The sequence below is a fragment of the Mus pahari genome, chromosome 12 (assembly GCF_900095145.1).
Source record: "Mus pahari chromosome 12, PAHARI_EIJ_v1.1, whole genome shotgun sequence".
NCBI classification, from domain to species: domain Eukaryota; kingdom Metazoa; phylum Chordata; class Mammalia; order Rodentia; family Muridae; genus Mus; species Mus pahari.
In genome coordinates, this window is record NC_034601.1 from 79154502 (window position 1) to 79166040 (window position 11539).

At 40.8% G+C, this 11539-nt stretch overlaps 1 protein-coding gene across 7 annotated transcripts in view; it reads right to left on the minus strand.

Moving 5' to 3' along the window:
* The window catches only part of Grik1 (glutamate ionotropic receptor kainate type subunit 1), a 396194-nt gene that overhangs the window by 57693 nt on the left and 326962 nt on the right, over window positions 1-11539 (minus strand). For 4 of the 7 annotated variants that reach the window (XM_021209775.2, XM_021209772.2, XM_021209776.2 and 1 more), the window contains exon 8: window positions 3408-3515. In XM_021209775.2, coding sequence (XP_021065434.1) covers window positions 3408-3515 — 108 coding nt within the window. Of the gene's footprint in view, window positions 1-1123; window positions 1169-3407; window positions 3516-11539 lie in introns of all 7 variants that reach the window. The other 3 variants (XM_021209773.2, XM_021209771.2, XM_021209774.2) reach the window with 1 other exon arrangement.

Sequence of the window (11539 nt, forward strand, 5' to 3'; positions counted from 1 at the left end):
GTCCTGGGAGGATCAAGCTCAAATAACAAGCTGCTTTCCAGGTGGCAGTGGCAGGTAAGTGAGGAAACTTGTTCATCTCTGGTTCATCAATAAAAATATATGTGTATATATATATATATATATATATATATATATATATATATATATATATATGTACATACATAAAAAGAAGGACATTTCTGAGCTACTCTGCTGAGTTCTTTTAAGGGGATGATGAGATTATTTTTTTGGCCACTAGTAGAAACTGTTTATAATTTCTGTGACTCAACCAATCATTTGAAAGCAGAAGTGAGCCTACCAAACCAACCAAGGTGAACTGCCTGAAGTAATTTAAAGTCCATCTGTCAATCAAAAGAAATTTTAGCAACTGGTTTTAAGTAGAGTGAGAGAGAGAGAGAGAGAGGTGGGAGGGGGGATAAAGGCCTGTGGCAGTGCAGCATTTGCCTGTCACCGGGACACTTTTCTCAAGCAAGTCTCTCTGGTGTCTACCATCTGCTTATGTAAATCTATGCTCAGTCACTGGCAACTTGATCCTGTGCAATAAACTATGAAATAGCGGGTGCTAAAATTTACAAGATCATCTCATTTCCCTTCAAAAGTTTCCCATTGATTTGTCCTCTGGAAACTAGTTCTAAAATAAATGTCAAGACAGTATGCCCTGATAAAGCAAAGGCGGCTCGTGAGCAGGGGGTGTTGCTGGCAATGGCCCATACTTCACAGTTGGGTGACATTGAGGAAACTGTCCTTGCCTTCAGAGGCCTGAGCCTGACTAGTCTGACGGATCAAACCGGTTGTTTTCATTCCCCTTAGGGGGAATATTTAGTGGTCTGAGAAGATCTATAAATGGGCCGTCGTCTGGATTTGTCACCATTACCTCATCAGTCTCCATGGACACTGATCATCATGTCCAGTGGAAAAGCTAATGTAGGGGGAAAGAAATATTTACCCACCCACCACTATTAGCCCATGGAATGTCTACACACTCTGCCTCCCTGCCCCCTCCCTTCTGTAGCACCCCCCCCCCCTTAATCTGCATGCATCTGGTAAGCTCCTGGCCTGGTAAGACTGGCAGAGTGCAAGCACCCCACCCCAATTGTCCTGCAGTTGTTATCAGGGTACAAACCTTCTTCCACACTTTATACAAGTGCTTAGACACTTCACCAGAGGCCTGGGGTTTCAGAGGGAAAAATAAAAACACACTTCATTAAAATGCAGCAGGGAACCGTGCTGTATATCGTCTGCGTGGCAGTCCTCACCTCTTGTTCGGGATTTTTGCATTTTAATTCATGTAAAGACCAACACTAGGTATGACAAGGAAATGAAAGGGGCAGGCTGGGTGTCACAGAAGTTATGTGCTCCTTTTACACAGCATAGAGTAAATTGAGGCACTTTTGAATGTTCACCAGTATGCTGCAGGGTTGGAAGATAGTCACCACACTTTAAGAGAACTGTTAAAAAGATTTCACGGTGAAAAAAAAAAAAAAAACCCATCGGTCTTTCCTCACACACATACATACACACACTTCCTAAGCTATACAGAGAAACATGCTGGATGATGTAGCTTTGATTATGAGTTTGCAGAGAGTAGAAGGCAGGGTGCAAAGGATGGATGGACTTTCGATAATGGTTCGCCTGTGAGCCCCAAGAAGCTGGCATGGGAAGTGAGGGCATCTCTTCCCCTGGATCCCGAGGGACATGTTAGCCTTCCCCACTGCCTTCAAGACTCAACCAGCCATCTCAGGAACTGAGGCCGAGTCACCTGAAGAGAAAAGGTGTTGCAGAGGTTGAAGAGATAAGAGACAAATAGAAAACACTTTCATCTATTTTGATTTTGCTTTTGATGGGAAAACAGCATTTCAATGTGCCTAATATCAATGTGCATATAAATAGCCGTGGAGACACCACAGTGGTTCTGTCTAGTTTATCACCGGCCTGAGCCAAGGAAAGGCATTTCCTTAACAGCTACACACGCAGAGGAGCCAAAAAAGGCAAAAAGGAGTGGACCTAGAGAAGCAGATACACTCTTAAGTAATCATAAGCTTTTAGGTGATAATAAACATTCTTGTTCCCTCTGGCCCAAGTCGCAAACACAGTTATGGAGGTCGGTAGCTTTTTGTGCTCTGTTAAACCAGCAGAGGAACATAGTAGAGTGACACTTAAACCATGGAGAAGGCGAGAACATAGTAGAGTGACACTTAAACCATGGAGAAGGCAAGAACATAGTAGAGTGACACTTAAACCATGGAGAAGGCGAGAAATAGGCATTTATGAAATAGGAAACCCACATTCTTGTGTAGCATGTACTCTCAAAACTGTGAGCTAATTGTTCCTCTCAGTTATCAACACCTGTGACAGCCTTCTCATCTAGATTAATTGATCTTCGTTTGAATTAATGGGTGTTTAGGGAATAGGGTGTGCAGGAAGAGGGCAGTTATAATCTGCCAAGGGAGAAAAATGTGTCCCAGTAAACAGAACCAATGGAACAGACAAGGAAATGTTACCTTGCATTAAAAATAAAACTAACCATTTGAAATTAAGCAAGAAATTAGCTGTTTCAAAGTGCTCTTTTATGCTGAGTACCACATTTTGTGAGTTAGTCTCTGTCATATGAAAATGTGTTTATCTATGGAGTTCTGACGTGCAGGTAATTGCTTTGGACTTTCTCAGTCTTTTAGTCCTTAAGGTCCTGAAGGCAAATCCTCCAATTTTAATGCTGATTGTGACCTGGGTACATGGATATTAAATTAAAATTGTAAAATATATTGAGCAGCAAAATTCCTTTATCATTACTTAACAGTTTATATTTGTGTTAGTCTCAGTAATAGCTAAAATAAAAACCTCAAACTTTGAAATGGAGACTTCGAGCTAAATAATCCTAAAATGAGAATCCGGCATTAAAATGATAATTTTTAGCATTCGTCCTAAATTAAGGATGCCATGCTAATTTGCTCCTCTTCTATACTATTTTATTCCATCCCTCTGTCACCAATCTCAAAATAGAGTTCAGCTAAAATTAATTTCTGAGTAACCCTTGGGTGCCTTGCCATAGATAAATCAGCTGCAATTTCTACAGTTCCAAATCTAAACTCAACTTTGTAAACTCTTCACAAGATGGGCCTCCCCATGCCGGTGCTTAAGGTTATGTAGACAACAATGCAGAGTTGCGTTATAGACCAAGCATTGATAAACATTAATCAGTGCTGTTAATTCCACATTAAAATTTGACCATCTAGCCCATCCGTGCTAACCATCCAAGTGAGAGAGAATGAGCCAGGATGCTGGATGTTAAAGGAAGTGCCAAGAAAGTCACTTTGTCATTCTCCAGTGCCCTGTGCCATTTCGGTGAAATGTACGAACAATGCCCTTTCCCGAGTGCATTGGATAATTCTCATCACCCAGGAAGTTACCTTTTCAGTTCCTTCCTCTTTGAGACTGATAATGTCCAGGTCAAAATCCTTTCTCAAGCCATCCGTCTTATTGAAGGTGATCCGCCCAGTCAAGCCATCCCACCGTGCCTGGGGACAGTTAAGAGTGGAGTGTTATTGCCTACCACGGTCTCAAACCCACCAGCAGTGTAATGCCTCAGATCCATCCCAGTGTCCGGTTACCAAGCCGCATCGTGATTTCTGAACCGTTGCCTTGGTTCACTGAGTTGAAAGTGGAGCACTTCACTGTTTTATTAGTTCTCATTTATTGTCTCGGCCCTAACATCCGCCCCGTAATGGTGGCAGTCTAAATGGGCAGGAAGCAAAGAGTTGCTGTAAAACCATCTGTTTATTGAGAAAAAAAAATCCAAGTGGTCATAGCACTATGTTGTCCAAGGTCAGTTTAAACCCATGTCAAGGTGCCGCTGAAGGGGAGTGCCTCTTACCTCTTTCTTCCTCTGTTGAAAGGATATGGATGAAGGATGCACTACTGACGTTATTGAATCTTCAGGGTATTCATGATTCGTGATTTATACCTCTTAATATTTAGGAATCTTAGTTTCCTATGGCTACTGTAGTCCATTGTTTTTATGTCTATTTTTTTAAATTTTTTTCTACTATTATTTCATTTTCCATCCTGATCGCAGTCCCTCCCCCCCCCCCACCTCCCAGGCCAATGTAAGGTTCTTAGTCCAATCTGCTCTAAACTCACCAGGAAGCCAAAGACTGACCCTGAATGGTCATTTTCCTGCCTTTGCCTCCCTAAGCGCCGGGATCAACAGTGTGTGAGTGCGGACTTGGACAGTGTGTTGGTTTAAAACTGTTCTTCTATAAGTGCTGATACAGTGTTGGAAGAGTCGTGTGCTCTGGAGGACCTTTCTGGAGGTTTCCTGGAGGTGTTAGAGGACACGCTAGCTGTTTCTTCTTGCTTTTGGTGCCTTTCAGCAAGCACTCTGTGTCTTGAGGCCACAACCCCCCTCTGCTGTTTGTATGAATATCGCCCTGTTTGGGGTTGCATTTAGATCCTCCATGTGTGAGGATGGGTTATTTCTCCATCCTTTCATCTTTCATTCAAGCACACAGTTACAGATGAGTTTTGTTTGTTTGTTTGTTTGTCTGGTCACATAAGGTAACATTAATAAGTCCCAGGATTTAGGATATGGAGGTCCTTTTCAAGAGCGATTACTGCATTTATTCAGGTATTGACATGATTTTAAGAAGCAAAATCATAATCCCTGGCAACTTTGGTGGTTTCATTAAGCAAAAAAGAGTTGACTTTCAGGCCTCGGGGTTTTGGCAACTTTTGGCCACGTGATTTATTTGAGTTTCACTTATAAATGAATTTAAACATTGTGCACATTTCTAAGAATTTCCTCCCTTCCAGCTTTATGAACTCAATCTGGTTTGTGTAATGTGAAGATCCTGAGGATGTCATGAGATTGGAAGTCAGCTGAACCATGTTTCCCTGTTACACACAGCTCTCCAGATGGCCAACAAACAGTGGAAAGAACGTGGACTTTCCATAGATTAGGGCGAACTTAGGATGTGTTATTCCAGACAAGTTATGTAACTTGAACCTGTATTGGCCTGTGATGTCAGTGTTTATGTGAGGGTTAAAGGACCCCCAGTGAAACATTGATATCGTCTTAAATATTAGCAATTATATTTTCAGTCATCTCAACCTGGGTTTTATGTTGGAGGTTGAAAGGGTTAATGTTCTATGTATTTGATGAAGCTACAGGATGCACAGCTATCTAGTTAGTTGTTGTTGCTGGGTGGTCCTGCGAAGGTGTTGGCAAAACAGCATCACACCAGAAGCAACTGGCTTTATTTATTCCTTTTAGTACTTGCTCATGTGGAGATAAGAGTATCTTCTCGGCATCAGGGACTTGGCTGGGAATGGAAAAGTGTATGGCTCCAGTGGTCAGTGTGTTAGTGTTTTCTATGCACCCCACTAGTGTGAGATACAGAGTGACACAGCTCAATGAAGAGAAAGGCAGGGAAAGAAACAAACATGTATCTGAAATACATGGAAAGAGTCAGAAAAAATGTCTGAGATTTCGAAGGCCAAGCAAAGAATCACCCCCTTCCATCCCCCCCAACCTAAAGCAGGAAGTGACAAACACATTGAAAGTTTCCGTGGGCCCTAGCTTTAGAGTGAGGGGTCATGAGAAACAAGCTTGGTAAGTGTACCTGTTAATAAAGGTTTTATGAATCAAACTGGTTTCCTTGGACAGTAGAGAGGTTCGGCAATCACTGGAAGATTCTGGTAGAACAGGATCGGGGGCAGATGCTCCAGGGAGATTGCTTTGCAGAATTTATAAGAGTGCCACAGTCATATGCAGAGTATGTATTAGCAGATAGCTAGCCCAGAATAACATAGGGAATCAGTTCATATACTCACATGTGAACAGAGGAATATGCAGGGTATGTATTAGCAGGGAGTTAGCCCAGAATAACATGTAGGGGATCAATTCATATACTCACATGTGAACAGAGAAACAGCATGGCTCTCCATTCCTCTCCCCACTAACTTTCATACTATTAAATGTGAATCAGTGTTGTTCCATAATAAGATGTACAGAGTATAATGTATATCTGTACATTACACGTACGATATACACACGTTATATGTACATTTACATACAATGTAAAGTTAAACAAATAATCAGCCTAAAATCAGAAGCTAAAGTACTTAAAGTAAGTTGTATTTTCTGGTTACCATTTAGCTAGAATGGTTGTCACATCGGAATTGCATGTGATTTCTTGATAGTACTAGATGCTAAATGTGTTAGGAAGAGTTGAGGCCCACAAAGACTCCAAGCTTCCCTCTGAACTGTGTGTGGGGCAAACTGGGCACCCATGTAGATCAATTCCCCAGCACAGGAGGAGAGTTGTTTCTCCGAGTTGTTCCTAGGTGTATTAGTCAGGGTTCTCTAGAGTCACAGAGCTTATGGGTAGTCTCTATATAGTGAAGAATTTTTTGATGACTTACAGTCTGCAGTCCAACTCCCAACAATAGTCAGTAGCAAGCAGGCGAAGGAGAAAGAGAGTCTTCTTTCTTCCAATGTCCTTATGTAGGTCTCCAGCAGAAGGTGTAGCCCAGATTAAAGGTGGGTGCCACCAGATGGCCTTGAACTTGGAGATCTCCCTCTTTTTATCTTCTGGAATTCATAGCCACTATGCCTCAAGATCTCCATACCAAGATCCAGGTCAGAAACTTCTATCTCCCAGCCTCCAGATTAGGGTCACTGCTGAGCCTTCTAATTCTGGATTGTAGTTCATTCCAGATATAGTCAAGTTGACAACCAGGAATAGCCACTACACTAGGCCATACACAAGGTAGCATCGAATAACAGCAAACTATAGTATCTGCTTTAAAATGAGGCCACACTGACTTGATTGTGAGCTCACTGATGAGCCCCTCAGGTTCCAGTTGGGTAGTTATAATTCAGTGCTCACACAGACAGTCCTGGTTGAATCAAGTGGGTCACAGGACCTAACCAAAAGCCACCACACTGGAAAAGAACTGGTGGGGAAGGTACAAATAAAAACGGGAGAAAGACAGGAAAGTGTGTGTGTGTGTGTGTGTGTGTGTGTGTGTGTGCGCGTGCACACGCTGGGGAAGGGTAGTTAGTATGCAAAGAACAAAATTAATTACAAATAATAATTAAAAAAATAAGTAGACATTGCTACAGCCAATCGTGATATGGCTCATTATGCTAGCTGAGATACACCATAGAAATTCCACTGATAGGATTAAAGCAACTAATGACATATGCAAGGGACTCCTTTTGTGTGCATCTGCAGTTTCTGGCATCCCAGTCCCCTACCCCATAACAAAGCGATCCTCATTTTCGTCCTTAGCCATCACCTTCTTATTTTAAAAGTCAAAGGCTGCCTTTGTGGAAATAAAAGCTACAAAATGATGTACAGTGTGGGAGTTACTGCAAACGCCTGGTGTCTGAGGACAATCTATCTAAAGCTTTGCTTCAGGTGAAATCTCTGCTTCGTTAGGGGTTAAGGTGAAGTTCATTGTAGACAATGAGCAGTCTTAACCCACCTCCTGATCTATTTGGATGGAGGTAATTATTTTCATTAAGTTCTACAAAGTTTTGGGAAAGCTTTTTCCTCGAGGCAGCTTTTCTTTTACGGGGGGTCATGTTGTGAATCAATTTAGACCATTGTGCAGAATTTACGGGGCTCTCTGGAAACGTAAAGATCCAGGAGCATTTACCTCTTGATGTAGCATAGAGCTCATAGCATGCTCTTAAAACCCTGTTGGGAATCCAATTTTATTTCTACAGAGTGTGCCTATTGTGTTGCTTTGTTCAGAGTCTGTTGCCTCGCTTTTATTCTTGAACTTAGTGTTCGTTCCAATCACTGCGCCAGAGTAATTCCTACTTCTTGATTTCCTCCCTGTACATCCAAGGGGCAAAAAGTCCCCTTTTCATTTCCTGACAATGCCTCCTTCCTTGCCTCAAATATCTACAAAGACTCCCTGCCTGCGTCTTTACCGAGCTATATCTTCTGACCTTCAAAGTCAGCGCAGCCAATATTACACATGTCTGCCTGCCTGCCTCCCATTGTTAGATAAGTTATATTTGTCTATGTTCTTTGGACTTTTGGGCTAATTGCTGCTAAGTATTTATTAATCACTAACTTAACTATTGATCAAGGTGAACATACAATTTCTGTATGCCATAAATAAGATCCACAAGGACCCCACTTTGTGAAACAGGGCTGAACCATGTACAATTTAGATAATGGCATATAATTAAATTCTTCATAATTATAATTTGCTTGCCTTCCGTAGATGTGTTTGCTGAGGGCACAATTATAGTATACTTAACTGAAAACAATACTTATACAATTGTCCCTATTTTAGGAGATAACTTTAATCTCTACCCTGTTAGATCTCTTGAAAATTACCATTTAATAGCAAATAAGTCAAATGATGTATTTGCCTTATTTTCCTTTGGGTATATCATCTAATGGACGAAAGATAAAAATCAAAAACTAAGAAAACAAAAAATGTGTCCTTAGCCAATTTTTAATCCTATTTATCTCTTTCTAAAAGAACTTGTTGTTATAGTTAAATATATATGTAATATATGTATATATATACTTGTGTTGTGGATAAGTGCCTAACACTTAATTCTAGGCTCTTATAGTCGACACTTATAAATACTAATTAATGAAAATGATTTTTTTATTCACTTTTTTCTTTAAAAAATTTATAAATAAAGGATCATAAATCCTTCCCCCAAATTTTTCCTACACAGCCATCCTCATTTGTTATGGCGAATACCTTGTCTCCCATAGAAAGAGGCTTATTTGAGAGTAGAATATCCTCTTATAGGGAGCATGGACTGTTGAGAACTATAGTTTAAGACTTTTTTCCCTTTGAATGCTATTAACTATTTTATTTTCTGTGAGGTTTGGTATAGAAGGCTCACGAAGATCCCAAAGATGAGCTCCCCTCATTAAATCAAGGAGAGAAAAATACACCCTGCCTTCACCCCTCCATACACCCTGTCTTCACCCCTCCATACACCCTGTCTTCACCCCTCCATTGCTGGCGTTGGAAGAGCACATCTCACCATGTCACCAGGTCTGGCAAGAAGTCATGTTTACATGACTGCTAAGTATGTTCCTAAAAGTTAACTGGAATTTGAAACTAATAAAAGAGATTGGTGTGATTTTCTTTGATGCCGGGGGTGGGGGTTAGAGATAATATTATTTTTCAGTTTACTATTATAGAGGGTCCAGATTAGGGTGTTAATTTATAGGCATTCTATCTAATAATTCAGATAGGTACAAAAGTTATCATTGCCCTGCCCTGTGGGTCAGTAATAACCTTCTGAAACAGCTACCTACCATTCTGCTGGTTCACATTCAACTGATTTAAAGTTGTGCACTGTCCTACCAAGGCACTCCAATACTGTTGCTTGCTAGCGTGAGCTGTGTGGGCTGGTCAACTTAGTTACATCTTTTTATATTTTCCCCAATACTAGAGCAAAGCGTAATCTGTAATAGAGTTTAATGATTCCTAACTGCTGTCTGGCTTGCTTTCCTTCCCCCTTCTTGCTTCTCTGTCCTCTTCTGATCACGTGTTCTAATTTTGAGTTCTGGTCATATTTGCCAGTTCGAAACTATTTTTTGGCTAGCTTCTTGTTTGACTAGTTTCTTCTCTGAGATTGGATTCAGAGACTAGTCTTAGCTCATTGCTCTCTCTCACCGATGGTGCAGAGAGCACTAAGTGTCTTAGGAGCTTCTGGTCTGACATATAACCAGGTATACACAGTACTGGACATTTGCCTGCTGGGATAGCCTCAAGAACACAGAATCTATTTTTCCATGCGTCAGAGGAGTTATTCTTCCTAGACACCAGGGATGATGAGGAACCTGGCCCTTTGTTAGCAGGTGGTGATCTGTCATGTAATAAAATGCTATAGTAATGATGGTCTTGGAGAGCTATGCCCATGGGTGCAGTCGTGGCATGAGTATTACCAGGGTAACTAACAGCTTCCTGATTGTATTTGAGGCCGTCTCCACAGGAAGATATGGCTAGTGTTTCAGATCTGGCCAAGAACTCATGTCGGAGGAGTTCATAGGCCCAGAGGTAAATCTACCATAATTCTGCTAAATGGATATAATTCAAACTTTTCTCTAAATCCAGATCTTTACATTCATATTTAGTTCAGCTTTCAGATCTCATTAGAGAATTCTTTGGGCAATGGATGACAGTTAGTACAGAAACACCCAAGGAGTCAAAGTACAGAGAAAAAGCCATGGTAGATTGTTAATCTATGTTCGAGCACTAGCATTTTATCCGTTCATCTCCAAGGTCAGGAAACGTTGTGGAAGAGGGAGCAGAAACGTTCTATGAGCTGGAGGTTGTCCAAGGATGCAGTGAAATACTGCCTTCTGGACATGATGGGACTGCTGTGTCTATGATCTCACAGCAGCTATGGTTGCATGCCAAGACCAAATCAGTCATGATTCCAGCATAGAATGGGGAGGGGCTCATTAAGCTCTACCCTTACCCAAGGAGCTAGTGACAGCCATGGCAGGAGGAAGAGCCAGTTTTCATTAAGGATATCACTGCTGGTTGGTCATCCATGCTAAAATGGATAGCCCCACACTCACAGATCGATGGAAAGTAATATCTGGACTCTGTGGGTTAATTTTTTTTAAATGACATGAAGTGGAACTTGTGGTTCTAGCTGTATATGTAGCAGAGGATGGCCTAGTCAGTCATCAATGGGGAGAGGTCCTAGGTCCTGTGAAGGATCTATGTCCCAGTATAGGGGAGTGCCAGGACTGGGAATAGGAGTGGGTGGGTTGGGGATCAGGGGGAGGGGGGAGGAGATAGGGGATTTTTGGAGGGGAAACTAGGAAAGGGGATAACATTTAAAGTGTAAATTAAAAAAATCTAATAAAGATACATTAAAAAAAGAAAAAAGTGTAGCAAACAGAAAAAAAGTGACATGAAGTTTGAAGGGGATGGTGGCTCAATTTGGTGGAAGTAGGGAAAAAAGAGACCGATGGTTATGATTAAAATACATCATATGTGTGTACGGCATTGTCAGAGTATTATTAAAAATGTATTTTTAAAAATGCAGAAATTGTTACCCCAGAAGCATTTTTGTACAAAAATATAAGTTCAGGTAGCCAATGTGCATTTTGATCAAACTTAATTTCTTAATATTAGCAAAAAATATTATATGCCTTTCCTTTAGTTCTTTTGGTGTGAATACATAGCTCAAGCACTCCGTTTTCTAAACGTTTTACAGATTATTTCTTATTCTGGTGGATAGCATGGTTAGGTTGATGTCAGAAATTTCTTACACTGGTTCAGCAATTAGATAGGATAGCGTTGCCACACAATATTAAAAATGAAAATGTAAAGTTACGTATACCATCTATTGGATTAGAATTTGGAGAGAATTTTATATCAATAGCAATTTGTCCTGTGACAGATCCAGTGGTAAGTAAGATATTTTTCTGGCAAGCCAGGAAAAGCCATGGTCAGTACCTTGAAGAAAGATAAACTCACTAAACTGTATAGAAACGCATATGAATACTATACTGATATGTATAGAAATGCA